Genomic DNA, 21,921 nt, shown 5'->3' on the forward strand with positions numbered 1-21,921 from the left:
CTGTGTGACCTTGGGCAAGTCACTTAACCTCAATTGCCCTGCCTTCCCCCTCTAAAAATAAAAAATAAAAAAATAAAAATAACATTGATTTCATTTTGCCTTTATCTACCATTTTGTGAAGTTAAGTTTCAATTCCATGTTAGTCACCTGGTTTTAGTGATTTCACAAGACTACTCTCTCTCCTATCATCTAACTATGAGCATACATCTCAGTGTCTCCCAACTTCCCTTCATCAATGAGAAATGAGATGTCTAAATCCTTATAATCCTATATTTCCTATTTTTCACTCCTTCCAAATTGTAAATTAACTGTGAGAAACCAAGCTTCTGGGTCCTTGGCTGTTGAGAGGCTTGGGCCCAGTTTGTTTTGCAACCACATGCATTGCCAAATAAATTGTTTGTCTGGATGAACGTAGTTTCCTTCCTCCTCTCCTCCACCCCACTTTAATAGTTATGGTGACCATGAAGGGATTGAGACTGAGAGTCTCCATGTGATAGCTGGACCTTCACAAAGGAACACCTTAGGGTACTTTGTTAAGATTTCTACTAATGAACTTCCTCTGTGAAAGACTGCCTATCTCCATACCTCTACATCCTCCCAAACTATATCCAGATGGACCTCCTCAGAGGTGAGTGGTCCCTTGATGAGGATACCATAGGGGCCAGCTCTAGTAAGGCAATGGATATTCACTTAGGGAAATCTGCCCTGGGAACAGGGAAAATTTCCCATTTAGAAGGGGGTGACTAAGGTCTACTTCTAAGATTGCCTTGGTAGGGGCATAATGTAAAAGTGTTCTTAAGAAGAGTGGAGTTTCAAAAGAGCTCTCCCAGTTGTTGATAATACCAAGCAGGGACTTAACTCATGGACTTTTTGACTAAAACTTTCAGTGGCAGATAAAAAGAAAAAAAATCACTAGTGAGTGATTTTATGTGTCTGTCTTGTCATATTGTCTGTTTCTTGTGCCTTGGTAAATCAAACTAACTCCTTCCTGAGGCTGGATCAAGCCAAGAGAAAAATAACTTTTTCTGAGGGAAGTCTTTTTTTTTTTTTTTGCCTTCCTAACTGGTCAAGTTAGGGAGACAGACAATTGACATCACAGATTAAGAAGGAGGTTAATCTTTCTCCCCCAGTCTGCAGGAATTTCTGGTCTAGTGAATTTGTGTCTGAAATGTAAGTTCTCTACTATGAATTTCCAAATTATGGTTTGAATGTTTCTATAAATGCTGAAATGTTTTAGTAAGTTTTGGGGTATCACTCTGTAGAATTTGTTTTAAGAAAAAACAAGAATAAAATTCTGTGAAGGTTACATGAGAAAAGTGCTTAGACGTTTTATCACTTTTTCCCTGGAGAGTGACTGATTTATTGTACAAGGGGGAAAGGTAAATTAACTGATTAGAGAAAGAGAAGTGTTAGCAAAGGATAGTGTTAGTAAAGTTCCAAAGTGAGGGAAAAAATGGGTTTGCACTTTGTAGTTTAAATTTATCTGATACTTAAGAACTTTTGATTATTAACTTTTTTCTAAAAGCTTAATTAAATCACAAAGCAATTTAAAAGTAAGTAAAATTTAATTTGGAAAACTGTTTTGTGTTACCACTGTATTTCTTCTATGAAGATATAATAGAACTTAATTGTTTAGGTAACTATTAGCAAAATCATTTGCTAATGCATTTGTAAGCTTTTATGCACCTCAAAGGCAGCAGTATTGCAGCTACTTGGTTTTGTGTAGTAAAAACTGGTGCTAAATTGTAAGGGAAAAATTCAGTGGAGTGAAGAGAAGTTCTATAGATAGTATGGGGAATGATTGCGAAATAAAGACTAGAGGAATTAAGCAAGTAGAAGAAAGTAAGTGGTGTTGGATCAAAATATGAAAAGGAAAAAGAAAGATGCAGCTTTGAAGGGCTTTAATCAAAGTTCACTGGAGGAATATAAAAAAGAAAGGAGGAAAAATTGAGCAAGTAGGGATGAGATGAGAGTAGGTAGAAAAGCTAAAGAAAGTTGTAGTCTGTTTAAATTGAGTGTGAATGAAAGATTTGAAAGTAAAGGATTTTTGAGTTTTTGGAAAGAGATGTTGATCCCATTGAGATAAGAAGAATACAAAAAACTTTAGTTATTCTTCATAATATGAAAGATATAGAAATATGTTTACAGCATTGAATTATTTAAGGACAGTGTCCTCGTTGTTTTTCAATAAGTAGATTTTCCTGTTTATGTGACCTGTCCTCCAGGGTTGGGGAACCTGTGGCCTCGAGCCCACATACGGTCCTCTAAGTCCTCAAGTGCAGCTCTTTGAATCTGCACTGGGGGATCTAGAGGGCCACATGTGGCCTCGAGGCCACAGGTTCCCCACCCCTGTGACTTTGCCTTTCCTGAAGTTACAACTGAAAAGCTATAGGGAAAGGTAAGGCTGGATTAAGAACACAAAGGAATTGATTTGGCTCTTTGAGTGATTTCAAAAGACATAAAGAAAAAGTTATGGGGAGCTTGGAGTGTTACCCTCCCTCCCTTCCCACCTTCCTAAGATAGTAAGCAATTTAATATACGTTATATTTGTGTAATCATGTAAAACATATTTCCATCTTAGTCATTTTGTAAAAATAAAGAAACAGAATAAAAGGGAAAAAAACCACCAAAAATATATAAAAAAGTGAACATAGTATGCTTCAATCTAAATTCAGACTCCATCAGTTGTTTCTCTGGATGTGGACAGCAGTTTCCATCATGAGTTTTTTGGAATTGTCTTGGGTCATCGTATTGCCGAGAAGAACCAAATCAATCATAGTTGATCATTGCACAATGTTGCCAGGACTGTGCACAATGTTCTCCTGGTTCTGCTCGCTTCACTCAGCATCAGTTCCTGTAAGGCCTTCCAGGTTTTTCAGAAATCTTGTTGCTCATTATTTCTTATAGCGCAATAGTAGTCCCATTAATATTAATATACCACAACGTGTTCAGCCATTCCCCAATTAATGGGCATTCATTCCCTCAATTTGCAATTTTTTGCCATCACAAAAAGAGCCACTATATAAATATTTTTATACATAGGTCCTTTTCTCTTTTTTATGATCTCTTTGGGATACAAACTCAGTAGTGGTATTGCTGGATCAAAGGGCATGCATGATTTTATAGCCCTTTGGGCAGAATGGTTGGATCAGTTCACTACTCCACCCAACAATGCATATTAGTATCCCAATTTTCCCACATTCCCTCTAACATTTATAATTTTCCTTTTCTGTCATATGGCATAGAAAAGGCAGGGACTTGCCTGAGCTTTCCCAAATTCCCCTCCAAACAAGTTTAAAATAATGCTTCAAAACAAATTCTAGAGCAGAAGAACCCACTAAAGGACAGGGTGGAATTTTCGAGTCCAAGACGACTTAAAAGGTTGGCAGGAAAGATTTGTCTGGTCACAGTTCCAGAACAGAAAAAAGAGTGTTTTGTGGTCACTCATAGACCAGAGCACAGCCCAGCAGTAAATACCCCTCTCCTTAGATCATACTTAATTGGCCAAATGGAAAAGGAGGCCCAAAAGCTCACTGAAGAAAATAATTCCTTAAAAATTAGAATTGGGCAAGTGGAATCTAATGACTCCATGAGACATCAAGAAACAATAAAACAAAACCCAAAGAATGAAATCGGAAGAATGGAAAACTTACAGACGCCCAGGAATTAGCTCTGAAAACAACTGCACAAAAAACCTGAAACTTGAGACAGTATCCAATCTATTGGAGGAGCAGAGCCCCACTTTAACATAAGGTTAAAAGTCAAGAAATAAGCTGGAAAATGAGCAAAAAAAAAACAACCAAAAAAAAGAACCTGACCATAGAAAGTTATGATGGTGACAGGGAAGATCAAAACACTGACTCAGAAGACAACAAAGTCAAAACTACTACATCTAAAGCCTCAAAGTTAAATGTGAATTGATCTCAAGCCAAAAAAAGAATTTCTTGAAGAGCTCAAAAAGGATTTAAAAAATCAAATAAGAGTAATTAAGGAAAACATGGGAAAAGAAATGAAAGTGATGGAAGAAAATTATGAAAAGAGAATTAACAGCAAAGAGACACCAAAAAAAAAAACCAGCTGAAGAAAATGACACCTTATAAAAGAGAATAGGCCAATGGCAAAAGAGGCACAAAACCCCGTTGAACAAAAAAATTCCTTAAAAAGCAGGATTGGCCAAATGGAAAAGGAGGCCCAAAAGCTCACTGAAGAAAATAATTCCTTAAAAATTAGAATTGGGCAAGCGGAAGCTAATGACTCCATGAAACATCAAGAAACAAAACCCAAAGAATGAAAAAATAGAAGAAAATGTGAAATATCTCATTGGAAAAACAACTGACCTGGAAAATAGGTCCAAGAGAGATAATTTAAGAATTATTAGATTTCCTGAAAGCCATGATCAAAAAAAGAACCTAGACATCATCTTTCAAGAAATTATCAAGGAAAACTGCCCTGATATTCTAGAACCAGAAGGTAAAATAGAATCTACTGATCACCTCCTAAAAGAAATTCCAGGCAAAAACTCCCAGGAATATTATATCCAAATTTCAGAGCTCCCAGGTCAAGGAGAAAAAATTGCAAACAGCCAGAAGGAATCCATTCAAATATCATGGAGCCACAGTCAGGATAACACAAGATTCAGAAGTATCTACATTAAAGGATCAAGGGGCTTGGAATGCGATATTCTGGAGGGTGAAGAAAATAGGATTACCACCTAGAGTCACATCCCCAGCAAAACTAAGTATAATTCTTCAGGGGAAAAAAATGGATTTTCAATGAAATTGGGGACTTTCAAGCATTCCTGATGAAAAGACCAGAACTGAATAGAAAATTTGATTTTCAAATACAAGATTCAAGAGAAGCATAAAAAGGTAAACAGGAAAGAGAAATTATAAGGGATTCAATAAGGTTAAACTTTTTACATTCTTATATGGAAAGATGATACTTGTAACTCCTAAGAACCTTCTCATTATAGGGTAGTTAGAAGGGGTATACATAGAGAACATGGGTATGAGTTGAGTATGATGGGATGATATGTACAAATAAAATTAAGGTGTGAGAGAGATGATTGCACTGGAAGGAGAAAGGGGGAGGTAGAATGGGATAAATTATCTCATATAAAACAGGTGCAAAAGAGCTTTTACAGTGGAGGGGAAGCTATCAGATTGGCTAATATGATAGAAAAAGAAAATGACAAATGTTGGTGGGGTTGGGGTGGGGGGAAACAGGAAAATTGAACTGTTGGTGGAGTTGTTTACTGATTCAACCATTCTGGAGGGCAAATGAGCTGGAGAAGGAAATGTCAAACCACTCTAGTATCTGTGCTAAAAAAACTCCAAATAGGGTCATGAAGAGTAAGACACAACAAAAAAATGACTAAACAACAGCAAATACATTAGACACTATTGTAAAAGTATTTAGGGATCTAAAGACTGGCAAAAGAGAGTCCCTGCCCTCATGAAGCTCACACTTATGTGAGTGTGTGTATACACACAGACATACAAACGTATATAAATTTCTTATCCATATGCCTACTTTTCTATCTCTGAAATCTTTATGAGAGTAATCTTCACATGTAAGTATTCAGGGCATCCTTGATGATGGACAGACAGGCTTAGTATTCTCATAAATGATATTTTACAGTAGACAATATTTATATACACATAGAATTGACTGAAAAGTACATTGAAAACAAGGTCCTGTTGATTACAATCCTCATTTTTAGTGTAGATGTTATGCCATTTGCTGCACATATATTTTAAACAAAAATGATATTATTTAACTATCTGGGGAACCCTTGAACAAAATGGAGTTTCCTTATTTACTGCTCTTGACATAGAGGATTTTTATTTTTGCTTTGTTTGATAGTATTATTGAAAATCCTTTTCAAAAAAATCACCTGGTACATACTAAATTTTCTTCTTGCCTCTCACTTTCATTTTGTATGTGCCTATTTTTACTTTTTTTAGATCTATGATTTTGTTGTTATAGGGGACTCCTAGATGAGGAGACTCTTCCTATCAATGCCCATTGACCCATACTATCCAACTTCTGTTCTTAGCTGCCTAGAACACTTAGAGGTTAAACAGTGCTCAGGACCACATAGTACAGGTAAGAGGCAGGACTGAATGTAGATCTTACTTGGCTTCAAGGCAGCTCTATATTGCCTCTTTTTATTTTCATGTGTGTTTCTGGCATGTAGCAAATTATTAGGTTTTTTGTCCTTTTCTTTTTTTACCATCCTCTTTCAATTGATGAAAAAACACTTGATTCCATAGAACAAAATGCCAACCTAAAGGATCTGCTATAACCCATCCAAGATTCTTTGAAAGCTGTAGCATGAGATAATTGTTTAACCATCTTCTGGTTGTTAATATCAAATGAGGCATCACTTCCCTCTCCAACAATAAAGAGGATGTAAAATGCAGACAGTCAGGATGACTGAGTGATTTAAGACACTGTACAGAGGTCACAGTCTCCCTTGGAAGTCTGAGTTCAAATCCCACTCCTGACAGCTATCTTTAGGGCAGCTAGGTGGTGCAGTGTATAGAGTGCTGGGCCTGGAGTCTTTCTGGGCTCAAATCCAACCTCAGACACTTACTAGCTATATGACCCTGGGCAAGTCATTTACCCTGTTTGCCTCAGTTTTGTCATCTATAAAATGAGCTGGAGAAGGAAATGGAAAACCACTTCAGGTTCTCTACCAAGAAAACTCTGAATGGGATTACAAAGAGTTGGACGTGACTGAAAAACAACTGCATAACAACAACAATGCAGAGTCCAAATCAAAATGTGATTCTGTAAAGATGGTGAGGTTCTCTAGATGTGTTTATTGGTGAATGACATTGTACTAGTTGCATTGAGCTCAGAACATTTCAAGGGTGATTCAACGTTATTCAAAGGAATTCAGCCTACAAGGAAAGACCAAAAAGAATATCTTCTGTCTAGACTATGCTCAACAAGGGAATAGACAGCTCATTGAGCATGTATTTTGGATAGAGACTCCAGATGAACAGTCAATGAGGCCTGGAATTAAATGGAAGGAGAGTGGGCTAAATTACATGTAGGAAATTGTACAATGTTCTTAACAACCCAAACTTCTCCATGAAAGAAAGACTCACTCTTTTTAACATCCATAATTTTCCATTGATGTTATATGGCCACAGATCATGGGATACTACAGTCACTGAATAGTTAAAACTGCAGGTCATCCAAAGGGAGATGGCAGAGCAATTGGTAGGCATGCGTAAGCTGCAGTGCACCACCAACAAAGAAATGTGCAGGCAAGGCAGCACAAAGCAAACAAATAGATGACAAGAAAAGGAGGTAAGCCAGTCACATAATGAGACTGGGAGAAAACCAATGGTCAGTCATTGGTATTTATTCACAAGTGTCAAGATATCCAGGGGAGGAGGGTGGAGCCAAGATGGTGGCTAGAAAGCAGGGACTTGTGTGAACTCCCCCGCAGGTCCCTCCAAACACCTATAAAAAACGGCTCTGAACAAATTCTAGAACTGCAGAACCCACAAAATAGCAGAGGGAAGCAGGGCTCCAGCCCAGGACAGCCTGGATGGTCGCAGGGTAAGGTCTATCGTGCACGGAGCTGGGAGTGGAGCAAAGCAGAGCTCAGTGTGGGCTCGCCCAGACCAACCAGACTGGGAGGTAGGCGGAACAAGCCCTAGCACCCTGAATCAGTGAGCTGTGGCAGTTACCAGACTTCTCAACCCACAAACACCAAAGACAATAGAGAAGGTTAGTGGGAAAAGCTGCAAGGGACAGAGTGAAAGGAGTAAGAAGTTCGGCCACCGCCCCAGGGGGCAGTGGGGGTGGTGCAGCGACTGAACTTCAGCTGCAGTTGCTTCCGGCCCCAGGCCCACCTGGTGGGAGGAGTGAAGTGGTAGATCAGAGTAGGAGTGCAGAGCCTGCTTAAGATCTGAGTCAGGTCTGGGTTGGCGGTTCTTGGGGGAGGAGGAGTGCTGGTGTGGCAGAGCTAGCTGTGAGAAATAGCTCTGAAAACAACAGCGCAGCCCCCCAAGCTTGGAGCAAAGTACTCTCTACTCTACAAGCAGTCACACCCCAACAAAAAACTCAAGGGTCAAGTAGTTGGCTGGGAACATGGCCAGGCAGTGAAAATGGACTCAGATTCAGACCCAGACTTTGGAATCTTTCTTTAGTGACAAAGAAGACCAAAACATACAGCCAGAAGAAGTCAACAAAGTCAAATAGCCTACATGAAAAGCCTCCAAGAAAAACATGAACTGGTCTCAGGCCATGGAAGAGATCAAAAAGGATTTGGAAAAGCAAGTAAGAGAAGTAGAGGAAAAATTGGGAAGAGAAATGAGAATGATGAGAGAAAACCATAAAAACAAGTCAATGACTTGCTAAGGGAGACCCAAAAAATACTGAAGAAAACAACACCTTAAAAAATAGACTAACTCAAATGGCAAAAGAGCTCCAAAAAGCCAATGAGGAGAAGAATGCCTTGAAAGGCAGAATGAGCCAAATGGAAAAGGAGGTCCAAAAGACCATTGAAGAAAATGCTACCTTAAAAATTAGATTGGAGCAAGTAGAAGCTAGTGACTTGATGAGAAATCAAGATATTATAAAACAGAACCAAAGGAATGAAAAAATGGAACACAATGTGAAATATCTCATTGGAAAAACCACTGACCTGGAAAATAGATCCAGGAGAGATAATTTAAAAATTATTGGACTACATGAAAGCCATGAACAAAAAAAGAGCCTAGATATCATCTTTCAAGAAATTATCAAGGAGAACTGCCCTGATATTCTAGAGCCAGAGGATAAAATGGGAATTGAAAGAATCCACCGATCACCTCCCGAAAAAGATCCCCAAAAGAAAACTCCTAGGAATATTGTTGCCAAATTCCAGAGCTCCCAGTTCAAGGAGAAAATACTGCAAGCAACCAGAAAGAAAAAATTTGAGTATTGTGGAAACACAATCAGAATAATACAAAATCTAGCAGCTTCTACATTAAGGGATCGAAGGGCTTGGAATACAATATTCCGGAGGTCAATGGAACTAGGATTAAAACCAAGAATCACCTACCCAGTGAAACTAAGTATCATGCTCCAAGGCAAAATATGGATTTTCAATAACATAGAGGACTTTCAAGCTTTCTCAGTGAAAAGACCAGAGCTGAATAGAAAATTTGACTTTCAAATACAGGAATCAAGAGAAGCATGAAAAGGTAAACAAGAAAGAGAAATCACAAGGGACTTACTAAAGTTGAACCGTTTTGTTTACATTTCCTACATGGAAAGATGATGTGTATGATTCATGAGACCTCAGTATTAGAGTAGCTGAAGAGAATATACATTTCATATATATATATATATATATATATAGATAGATAGATAGATAGATAGATAGATAGAGGGCACAGGGTGAGTTGCATATGAAGGGATGATATCTAAAGAAAAAATCAAATTAAGAGATGAGAGAGGAATATATTGAGAGAGGGAGAAAGGGAGAGAGAGAATGGAGTAAATTATCTCACATAAAAGTGGCAAGAAATAGCAGTTCTGTTGGGAGGGAAGAGGGGGCAGGTGAGGGGGAATGACTGAATCTTGCTTTCATCAGATTTGACCTGAGGAGGGAATATCATACACTCTCAATTGGGTGTCTTACCCCACAGGAAAGAAGGAGAAAGGAGATTAAAAAGGGGGGATGATAGAAGGGAGGGCAGATAGGGGGAGGAGGTAATCAAAAGCAAACATTTTTGAAAAGGGACAGGGTCAAGGGAGAAAATTGGATAAAGGGGGATAGGATAGGAAGGAGCAAAATTTAGTGAGTCTTTCACAACATGAGTATTGTGGAAGGGTTTTGCATAATGATACAAAAGTGGCCTATGTTGAATTGCTTGCCTTCTCAGGGAGGGTGGGTGGGGAGGGAAAAGGGGAGAGAATCTGGAACTCAAAGTTTTCAAAGAAGATGTTCAAAAAAAAGTTTTTGCATGCAACTAGAAAATAAGATATACAGGCAGTGGGGCATAGAAATTTATCTTGCCCTACAAGAAAGTAAGGAAAAAGGGGTTGGGGGAGTGGGGTGACAGAAGGGAGGGCTGACTGGGGAATGGGGCAACCAGAATATATGCCATCTTGGAGTGGAGGGAAGGGTAGAAATGGGGAGAAAATTTGTAATTCAAACTCTTGTGAAAATCAGTGCTGAAAACTAAAAATATTAAATAAATTAAATTAAAATAAAGATATCCAGAGGAGGGTCTCATCATGTTGGCTAAAACTTCTGTGAAAGATTTATGGGAAGACATGAATCAGGATGGCATAGAATGAGGGGTAGATGAGTTATAATGGAAACCATTGGAAGGAGTACTCACATTCATGAGGTCACAGATACATCAAACATGAGTGCTTTGTGCAGTGCCTTGCACATTTGTTGTTTGATCATTTTCAGTTGTGTCCAACTCTTCGTGACCCCATTTGGAGTTTTTTTGGCAGATGCTAGACTGATTTGTCACTTCCTTCTCCAGCTTATTTTACAGATGAGGAAAACAAGGTTAAGTGACTTGTCCAGGGTCACACAGCTTGTTAAGTCTCTGAGGGCGGATTTGAACTCAGGAAGGTGTCTTCCTGATTCCAAACCCAGTGCTCTATCCACTGTGCCACCTACCTGCCTTGCATATATTAAATTCTTAATGCCTTGCTGACTTGATTGAAGGTAAATGAGGGAAAGAAGAGCCTGTTTGATTTTTGTCTCTGTATCCTCAATACCAAGTATAGTGGAGAAAAGAAAATAAATTAGTATTGATACTTTGATTTACTTTTATTTTGATTATAGGATTAAACTCCCTTTTTAGGGAAAAGCTAATCTTAACAGCTAAGCCAGACTAATGTAGATAGTCTCTTAAATCTAATTTACCCACAGATTTAGTGAATAGCTAGATTGAGAAGACTTTATCATTTAGTAGTAGATAATTTAGAGGAAAATATAACAAAATAATCACAGGAGTACTCTTTCAAAAAGCTAAATCCCTTTTGCTAACAGAAAGACAGATTGACTTGCTGGCAGCTGGAGAAAGGTTAGCCAGAGACTAATTTCCTCTTTTCAGTCTTAGTGGATAAGCTCCCTTTTTTTCTTGAGCTAGAGTCTAAGCTGAGTAACGGAATCTTCCAAGAAAGTTGGGTGTGGGGGGAGGGGAGCAGCTAACTACTACCACAAGTTCCTCTTTCCAAGTACACTTTGTGGTTACAATAGGCATCACCTGTAGGCTTTGGACTTCTGGAGTAGGATTAAGAAAGCCTGGGGAGAAGCTAACTAGTCAAGTGACCTACCTTGTCCAACTGAATTATGTTCAAAACAAGTTTCTGTCTTTTTTTTTAAATTTCTCTTTTCTGTTCTAAAAATCAGCTCTGTAAATCACTTGAGGTCTTTTACTTCTGAAAAGTCAGATGACCTAGTTTGGTATGCAAATGCTAGCTTGGCAAATTAAATCATAGATAGCTGGGTGACTTTGGTCTCAGTTTTATTTCAGATAATCAATTTAACAGTGGCTTCTTCAAAATAGGTGCTTTATATGGAATTGAATTCCTCTTCACCCTATTATTTATCCAGTATGATCTCCTAATTTGAGAAATTCTGTCCAGTACCTTTTTTTCCTCTTTTCTCAACTAGGCTAAGTACTTAACTGACCAAGGAAGGGAGGAAAAGAGAGAACAATTTAAACAATAGAAATTATACAGTAAAGACAAATGACTTTGAAAGCCAAGAAAGGTCAATACCATGACCATCTGTGATTCCAGAGGACCAAGGATCAAGCACACCATCCATGACAGAGAGGTGATGGATTTAGGGGGCAGAATGACACACAGATATTTTCATATGCAGCCAAAGAGGGAATTTGTTTTCTTTGACTAAGCATATCTGTTGTGTAAGAGATGGGGGAGCCGTTTTGTTTCCACAGTCGGGAGCAGTCTTCTTCCCCTGCCTTCCCCCCAGCTTTGGCAGAGTGTAGATCAGGTTGGAGCTACTTCCGACCAAAGCTCTGATCTGGCAGAGACCAGGTCTCAGGTTGGTCAGGTGAAAGGTCAGAGGCTTGTACACGTGCTTAGAAGGGGGCATGATGTAAGCAGTCAGGGGGTTGTATCTGGCCAACGAAGATCCTGGCGGGAGATTCGAAAGGAAGGTCTATAAAAGGACTGGCGTCTGTCTGAATTCTTTGTACTTTCTCCTGTACTCTGTTTGGGGGATGTCCTCATTTATTCAGGAGGAATAAATGTAAACTATAATTAAAACGTTCCTGGCTTCCCAACGAGTATTGCTTATTCCTAGACAATGTAAGTATGTCTCAAACATTGTAAGGGGTTTTTCTATTCTTTTTCCCCCAATGAGGTGAAGAGGAGGCAGAGAAAATAGATTTCTGTTAATTAAAAAAAAAATACTTAAAGAGAGGCTGAGGGTGCCACGGATGTTGAATGTGGCATACACTTTTAACTGACGTCACTGAACTGTTAGTTTTGCTTGACTGTTTTACTTTTTTGCAAGAGAACTTCTCGCTGAATGGATTACCTGGAAATGTTTGTAACAAAAACATAACAGGATAACAGGCCAATAAAACTGAAGAAAAAAGAGGCTGGGAACTCTCGGTCTGAAAGAGAACAACTTAAAATCACCGTGTGTGTGTGTGTGTGTGTGTGTGTGTGTGTGTGTGTGTGTGTGAACAGCTAGACAGAATGAGAGACTTAGAGTCTGAAAGACCTGAATTCAGATCCAGCCTCAGACACTTACTAGTTCTGTGACCCTAGATAAGTCACTTAACCTCTGTGTCCCTCAACTTCCCTATCTATAAGTGATGATGATAATAGCACCTACCACATGGGTGTGGGGTGCATGAAATGAGATAATAATTGTACAGCACTTTGCAAACCTTAAAGTATTATATAAATACTATAATCATCATAACAAATTATATTATTAATTATGAATTCACCATCTTCATCATCTTCCCACATTCTACTCTCCTCTCCACCAGAAACCAATGGCCTCTTCTGGAATTCAAAGTGATGATCAGTCAAACTTTTTCAAACATTGTGCCAAAAGTCACTGGCAGCGATTGGGAGGAGAGGAGGAAGAGAGTGTAGGTCTGAGTTTTCTCTTCTTGCTTGGGGGAAAACAATATCAGTAAATGAGCTGAAATGACGGGAATTTTCTTAATTTGGTGGCAGCCTCTGTAATGCAAGATGCGGTGGTAAAGAACTGAAAAAAGGTGCTAGAAAGTTCTGTGGGCAGCCTTCAAAGGGAGAACTAAGGTTCCAGATCTTTCTGTAGCAGGTCCTTACCTGGCCCTTGAGGGTGAAAAAGACGGCAGACTCAAAAATGCGGCACCAAGATTTGTCATGCTTCAGAGATTTTAGTAATCTCTCTCCTTCACACAAATGTGTGTATGCCTGAAATCAAGATGAGGAGGCATCAAGGCAGGCAAGGTCAGGCTTCCTAGGAGGGTCTTTCTCCACATTTAACTGGAGAAAAGAACAGCAAGCAACAATTGCCAAGTCCCACCCCTGCTTCCAACCCTCTCTTAGCTCTCAGCTCAGTCTCTACAAAACTCCACTCACTGGAAGTCAAGGCCTGCAAAGCAACATTCAATAGGACTGACACATCCGGTCACCTTCATTTCAAATTTTTACTTCCACAAAAGGCAACAAGTTCTTGAAAGGAACTGAATATCCATTGTTGGATAAAGATGGAATGAGTGTTTCTTCCCTTCCCCCTCTACAACTCTTCCCAGCAATGAGACTCAGTAGATAGAGTTCAGGGCCTGGAGTTAGGAAGGCCTGAATTTGAATCCAACCTCAACACCGGGCAAATCATTTAACTTCTCTGCCTCAGTTTTCTCATCTGGACAATGAGGAAAATAATAGCCCCTATTTCCCGGTTGTGATAAGGATCACAGGAGGTAATAGCCCTGAATGGCTTGGCATGGTGACTGGCACATAATAGGAGGTATCTAAATGTTAGTTGGTGTTATTATCCTCAAGTTCTCACGCTAGCCTGTATTCTCTGAAGATCCTCCCTGGGTGACTGTCCATGTTGGGTACTAAACCCAAGACACATATAGCCATCTTGTCAGAAGCCCCTTGTGGAGTGGGCAGAGGAAGTGATTTGAATTCCCAAGAGAATGTGGAGCCAAGAGGAATTTTCTTCATTTCTCCATAATCTTCTTTCCTTCCCCATCAACCCACCCCTGTAATATTTTGACATAGATGAAATCTGATCTAATTCAATGACAGAGGCAACTTAGAAGAGGAAAATAAGGGAAAGGGGATTTTCAAAATTGGACAATGTACAGCCTGAAAGGTATGCATAGAAAAAGAGAGGAGTCTACTGGCAGGTGGGCATCTCCAGTTCTTCCCAACTTACTTGCACATCCTTTAACATAATTATTTTAAAATTTGACACTCTCAAAACTTACCAAATATTTATCATTTAGGTTGCCATTATCATATAACTATAACAAATTTGAAAATTGCATATCCTATAACATAATCATTTTAAAGTTTGACACTCTCAAAACTTACCAAATAGTTATCATTTAGGTTGATATAACCCGCTACAACTTCTAGGTAGTAATATAAGGCTTTGTCCAATTCCTCTAGAACTGTAAAATGGTAGGCAAGAGGCAATAAAACAGATTCTAGTATCTCCAGACACTGACAAGATTCTGCAGGGGTGAGTCTTTCTTCAGCTGCAGTTATTTTGCCTAAAGTGATGTCGAAGAAATACAAGATCTTTTCTCCTATTTGTTCGGGGCTGATGAAGAAAAACAGATAGTGATAACAACTTAAAAGAATACCCTGTGTTTTTAGCATCAAGATCTCTTGTCTACTACAGTGCATCATAATATAACAGAATCTATTCTGGATTCTACTTCTGCCTTTGTCAGACCATATAAGATCAAGTGACAGGTTTGGCAGAGCAATTTACCTCACCTCCATCAATTATCTGGAAAATGGAAGACTGGGCAGAGTCAAGATGGCAGCTGAAAAGCAGGGACTAGCATGAGCTCCCTGCCGAGTCCCTCCAAAAACCTATAAAAAATGGCTCTGAACCAATTCTAGAACTGCAGAACCCACAAAAGAGCAGAGGGAAGCAGGACTCCAGCCCAGGACAACCTGGATGGTCTCTGGGTGAGGTCTATCCCGCATGGAGCTGGGAGCAGAGTGGAGCGGAGCAGAGCACAGCCCAGCATGAGCGGCGAGGACCAACCAGACCAGGAGCCGGGTGGAGCGTGCCCTAGTGCCCTGAATCAGTGAGCTGCAGCAGTTACCAGACTTCTCAACCCAGAAACACCAAAGACAACAGAGAAGGTTAGTGGGAAAAGCTGCGGGAGTGGAAGGAGTTTGTGGTTCGGCTCCCGCCCCAGGGGCAGCAGAGGTGGGGCAGCTACAGAACTACAGCTGCAGTTGCTTCCAGCCCCAGGCCCACCTGGTGGGAGGAATTAAGTGGCAGATCAGAGCAGGAGTGCAGAGCCTGCTGAAGATCTAAGTCCAGTCCGGGTTGGGGGTTCTTGGGGAAGGAGGTGTGGCAGAGCTGGCGCATCCCCCCAAGTGTGGAACATAGAACTCTTTAGTCTACAAGCAGTCATACCCTGCTGAAAAACTCAAGGGTCAAGTTAGTTGGTTGGGAATATGGCCAGGCAGTGAAAACACACCCCGATTTAGTCTCAGAGTTTGGAATTTTACTTTGGTGACAAAGAAGACCAAAACATACAGTCAGAAGAAGTCAACAAAGTCAAAGAGCCTACAACAAAAGCCTCCAAGAAAAACATGAACTGGTCTCAGGCCATGGAAGAGCTCAAAAAGGATTTGGAAAAGCAAGTTAGAGAAATAGAGGAAAAATTGGGAAGAGAAATGAGAAGGATGCATGAAAACCATGAAAAACAAGTCAATGACTTGCTAAAGGAGACCCAAAAAAATGCTGAAAAATACACTGAAGAAAACAACCCCTTAAAAAATAGATTAACTCAAATGGCAAAAGAGCTCCAAAAAGCCAAAGAGGAGAAGAATACCTTGAAAGGCAGAACGAGCCAAATGGAAAAGGAGGTCCAAAAGATCACTGAAGAAAATACTACCTTAAAAATTAGATTGGAGCAAGTGGAAGCTAGTGACTTTTTGAGACATCAAGATATTATAAAACAGAACCAAAGGAATGAAAAAATGGAACACAATGTAAAATATCTCGTTGGAAAAACCACTGACCTGGAAAATAGATCCGGGAGAGATAATTCAAAAATTATTGGACTACCTGAAAGCCATGATCAAAAAAAGAGCCTAGATATCATCTTTCAAGAAACTATCAAGGAGAACTGCCCTGATATTCTAGAGCCACAGGGCAAAATAGAAATCGAAAGAATCCATCAATTGCCTCCTCAAATAAATCCCAAAAAGAAATCTCCTAGGAATATTATTGCCAAATTCCAGAGCTCCCAGATCAAGGAGAAAATACTGCAAGCAGCCAGAAAGAAACAATTTGAGTATTGTGGAAACACAATCAGAATAACCCAAGATCTAGCAGCTTCTACATTAAGGGATCGAAGGGCTTGGAATACGATATTCCGGAGGTCAGTGGAGCTAAGATTAAAACCAAGAATCACCTACCCAGCAAAACTGAGTATCATGCTCCAAGGCAAAATATGGACTTTCAATAAAATAGAGGACTTTCAAGCTTTCACAGTGAAAAGACCAGAGCTGAATAGAAAATTTGACTTTCAAATACAGGAATCAAGAGAAGCATGAAAAGGTAATCAAGAAAAAGAAATTGCAAGGGACTTACTAAAGTTGAACTGTTTTGTTTACATTCCTACATGGAAAGATGATGTGTATGATTTATGAGACCTCAGTATTAGGGTAGCTGAAGGGAATATGCATATATATGTGTTCATGTATATATATGTATATGTGAGTGTGTATGTATGTATATATGTATGTGTATATATATATATATAGATAGATAGAGAGAGAGAGAGAGAGAGAGAGAGCAGGCACACGGTGAGTTGAAGATATCTAAATGAAATAAAATAAAATTAAGGGATGAGAGAGGAATATATTGAGAGAGGGAGATAGGGAGAGATAGAATGGGGTAAATTATCTCGCATAAAAGTGGCAAGGAAAAGCAGTTATGTAGGAAGGGAAGAGAAGTCAGGTGAGGGGGAATGAGTGAATCTTGCTCTCATCAGATTTGACCTGAGGAGGGAATACCATACATACTCAATTGGGTAACTTACCCCACAGGAAAAAAGGATGAAGAAGAAGATAAAAAAGGGGGGATGATAGAAGGGAGGGAAGATGGGGGTGGAGGTAATCAAAAACAAACACTTTCGAAAGGGGACAGGGTCAAGGGATAAAATTCAATAAAGGGGGATAGGATAGGAAGGAGCAAAATATAGTGAGTCTTTCACAACATGAGTACTGTGGAAGGGTTATACATAATGATACACATGTGGCCTGTGTTGAATTACTTGACTTCTTAGGGAGGGTGGGTGGGAAGGGAAGAGGGGAGAGAATTTGGAACTCAAAGTTTTAAAAACAGATGTTCAAAAACTAAAATAAAAGTTTTTCATGAAACTAGAAAATAAGATACACAGGCAATGGGGCATAGAAATTTATCTTGCCTTACAAGAAAGAAAGGGAAAAGGGGATGGGAGGGGAGTGGGGTGACAGAAGGGAGGGCTGACTGGGGAACAGGGCAACCAGAATATATGCTATCTTGGAGGGGGGGGGAGGGTAGAAATGGGGAGAAAATTTGTAATTCAAACTCTTGTGAAAATCAATGCTGAAAACTAAATATATTAAATAAAAATTAAAAAAATTCAAAAAAAAGAAAATGGAAGACTGATGACTCTGACTTTCACATGTCTCTAGGAGGGTTTTTTGTTCATCTATCCTTTATCGTATTACTGTACCTGAGATCATCTGTCAAAACATCACATTGCTTTGGAAGTCTTTCCTTGTTTGTGAAGACCTCTTTCATCCCTAGGAAGCAAGTGAACAAGTCAGTTGCTTGGCCCATGTCTATGCTTTACGAGGACAAAATAATGAACTGATTGATAACCTTGAATTGAAATTGAGATCGAATGCTAATGGAGAGATGCAGCGGGACCATAACAAGACAGCCCCTTGGCACCAATTTGTCAGACAAAGCCTACCTCCAGAAGTTAGGCTTATCTCACCTTTCAGAATGCTACAAAACCTACAAATAACCCAGGATAGAAGGGAATAGAATCTCTAATGTTCCTTAGAGATAATAGGTCAACTCCTTAATTTTCTAGGTGAAAAAACAGGCCCAGAGATGGTGTGACTTGCCTAAATTAGTGGCAGAACTAGGCATAGGTTCTAAGCCTTCTCCCAATCTCTTGCTCTCCCCGTCAAATCATATGGATTTATAGAAAAAAATTATGTGGATTTTTCCCTTTATTTTTCCATGTTGGTTACTCTTCCCCTGTAAAAAGGGTGAGAGATGGAAAAGAGAAAAGTTTAGGTTTTCGCAACTTAGATTTGATTCCTCTTCTCTCAAGTGAGAGGCCCCTTCTAGCTCCCTTCCTATGATTCTCAAGGGAGCCCAATAGCTGAATTGACACATCTAAATCATGTTTCTTTTTGCAGGTTGTCTGTTTGACCTTGGGTGAATCATTAAGTTTCCATTTTTCCATTTGAAAAACAGGAATTCTGTTAATTCTTCCCTACTTTATAGTATGATTATGAGAGAATGAGAGGTTCACAAAATGCTTTCAGCTCCTTAGAAAGCATACACATGAGATTCCATTATGTCACCCTATCATCTCAGGGCTGCAGAAAGAAATACTGGCAACGAAAACCAGAGAAATGTTAATACAACTCTGAGTTGATTTGCAAAGATGGCAGTGTGGTACAGTGGATAGATAGCTGGGCTTGGAGTCAGGAAGACCTCCATTTCAATCCTACTTCAATCTGTTAACTGTGTGACCTTGAGTAAATCACTCAACTTTTCTGGGCCTCAGTTTCCTCATCCGTAAAATTATTCCATGACCTTTAGTTTTCAATCTATGATCCTATGATGAAGCTTTGGATGAAGGGAGAAGCTAAAGTGTCAAAATTAAATCCCCTCAGAATTGTAGCTCTAGAATAGGTAACTTAGTGTTAAACAGAGAAAACTTAACCATTTGGCTCAAAGAGAAGAGAGTCTAGCACAGAGCTCTGGGGTACAGTCAGCATTAGTAAGTAGACACGTAAAAGGGAAAATGAGTTAAGAGATTTCTTAAAAAAGAAATTTTCATATGAATGTAATGGAATACTATTGTGCTATAAGCAATGGGGAAGGTACAGACTTTATAATAACCTGGAAAGGCCTATGTCATGTGATGCTGAGTGAGTGGAGCAGAACCAGGAAAACATTATACACAACCACAGATATATGGGTTCTGTGATGACTAACTTTGATAGACTTGGCTCTTCTCAGCAATACAAGGTTCAAAGACAACTCCAAAGGACTCATGATGGAGAGAGCTATCCACATCCAGAGAAAGAACTATGGAATCTGAAAGCGGATTGAGGCAAACTATTTGCTCTTTTTTTTCTTTTTTCTTTTTTTTCTCTCTTTTTTTGGGGGGGTTCTGTTTCTTCTTTCTTATGATTCCTTCCATTGGTCATAATTTCTTCTTTACAACTTGACTATTGTATAAATAAGCTTAATGCGAAGGTATATGTAGAACATATATTGGATTCCATGCCGTCTTGGGGGGGAGGGGGAGAGGGGAAGAAAATCTGGAGCTCAAAAACATGCAGAACCGAGTGTTTGTAAACTAAAAATAAAAAATCTTAAGACAAAAAATGTCATGATAGAATTGCTGTGATTCTGGTGAGGAAAAAAAGGTGACAGTACCTAAAGTGACCCAAATGACTTTGCAAGGAACACCCTAATGCATTCATATTTTAAAGGATAAATGCAAAATTCAGAATGAGTTACAGGTTAAGAAGCACTGTAAATAAACAAAAGGGACTTTAAAAATTATGCCGATGAGAAAGGATAGGCAAGACTTGTTGCTTGAGGTAGATGGTATGAGGAAAAGGAGAAAGTGAAAGTAAACTCCTATTTTGCTTTCATCTTTCCTTTCAAGGGCAATGATCTTCATACCCATTGGAAACAAAGTTAGGTGAAGGGATGCCAAGAATACCCTCTCCACTAAATGAGTTCCAGCCTTCACTTAGCTGAATTGTAACCTAGTGGATTGAAAGAATTCATGGATGTGATTGATGATCTTGAAGAAGTCACAGAGAATGGTACAGATTCGAAGGCTGAAGAAGTAAAAAGTTGTTTCCATTTGTTAAAAAAAAAGGGGGGGGGAAGGTAGATCCTGCAAAGTACAATCCAGTGAATTTGATATCAAATCCTAGACAAAATTCTAGAATGAATTATCAAACAGATAGTTTGTGACCACTGGGAAAAACAGTTATCTCTAGAAACCAACACATATTCACTTTAAAAAGGGTTAATAAAATCTCAGTTGTGTAAGTAAAAGTATATCATCCAAAATGAGGAAAGTGACAATCCAATTGTACTCTTTGTTGGTTAAACTAAAACTAGAGTCTTGTGTCCAGTTCTGGATGGGATAAGAGATGTTGACTAGCTTGAATATATCCATAGTGAGGCAATTTATATTTGTTGAAGGAACTGGAGATGTTTAACTTGGAAAAGATTTGTTTACAGGGATTTTCAACTTAACTCAAGAAGCATTTCTTAAATACCTACTTTATGCAGTGTACTCTCCTAGCACTCAAGTATGTGAAAGATTGTCATATGGAATAGGGATGAGACTTTTTCTGGTGACTTCAGAAGCAGGCCCAAGAGATGGAAATTGTACAGAGGCAGATTTGGCTCAATCCAAGGACAGACTTTAAAAAAAGTGTTGTACAACAATGGGGTGGTTTTCTTATAGGAAAACAAGTTGCCTATTCCTAGAGATGTTTAAGCAGAACATAGATAATAATCATTAATATTGGAAAGGAGATTCAAACTTTAGATAAGGATTGGACAAGATTACCTCTAAGACCCCTCATAGCTGTGGGACTCCAGGATTGCCTACCCCTCGAGAAATACTGCATCCTTCTGCGGAAACAAATTTAAGTGTCTCTCGAACCTGATATTGAGGTAGCTAGGTAGTGCAGTAGATAGAGCACCAAACCTGGAGTCAGGAGGACCTGAGTTCAAATCTGACCTCAGACACTTACTAGCAGTGTGGCCCTGGGCAAGTCACTTAACCCTGTTTGTCTTAGTTCTTCATCTGTAAAATGATCTAGAGAAGGAAATGGCAAACCACACCAGCATCTCTGCCAAGAAAACCCCAAATGGGGTCATGAAAAGTTGGACATGAGAGAAATGATTCAGCAATAACAATAAAACCTGATATTCCTCAAGTCTAAGCCAGATGTGGTCAACTATGATTTAGGCTATAGACCCCATCCCATCCTACAATCAATCTCTGGAGTTCCTTTTTTGGTTTTAGATAGGAATGAAATTGTTTTACTTTTAATTCCATGGGTACGAATCATCTTCTTAACTGTATCCAGGTCTAAGGTATTCAGTCGAATGTCCACAGCATAATGGTGAAAGGGGATGAAGTCCCCACTTCCACAGTTCTCACACTTGTGAGCACTTTCCTCTAGGAAGCGTGCACATTTCACATGTAGAGCTGCCTTCTGATCCTTGAGCCACAGCTCATAGGCTGTCTTCTGCATTATGGGTTTGCAGAATCTCAAGATATGGCACTGAGTCACTTCATTCTCTAGTACACAAATCTCCTTGTCTTCTCTACCATCTAAAGAGAACAGAACAGTTTTATTAGCTGGTCTATAGGCAAAAGCTACCTGTTGATTTAACACGGACTTTTTAGGACTGAGAGTGGTTTTACCCAA

General features: G+C 39.3%; 1 protein-coding gene across 1 annotated transcript in view; it reads right to left on the minus strand.

Moving 5' to 3' along the window:
• The window catches only part of ADCY10 (adenylate cyclase 10), a 142,200-nt gene that overhangs the window by 23,840 nt on the left and 96,439 nt on the right, over positions 1-21,921 (minus strand). Inside the window, exons 20-23 of the mRNA XM_036755485.1 lie at positions 21,534-21,824; positions 17,937-18,006; positions 14,554-14,785; positions 13,315-13,422 (exon numbers count right to left, since the gene is read on the minus strand). Of these exons, the coding sequence (XP_036611380.1) occupies positions 13,315-13,422; positions 14,554-14,785; positions 17,937-18,006; positions 21,534-21,824 (701 nt within the window). The remainder of the gene's footprint in view (positions 1-13,314; positions 13,423-14,553; positions 14,786-17,936; positions 18,007-21,533; positions 21,825-21,921) is intronic.

Source organism: Trichosurus vulpecula, chromosome 4 (genome assembly GCF_011100635.1).
Source record: "Trichosurus vulpecula isolate mTriVul1 chromosome 4, mTriVul1.pri, whole genome shotgun sequence".
Classification (NCBI taxonomy): Eukaryota; Metazoa; Chordata; class Mammalia; order Diprotodontia; family Phalangeridae; genus Trichosurus; species Trichosurus vulpecula.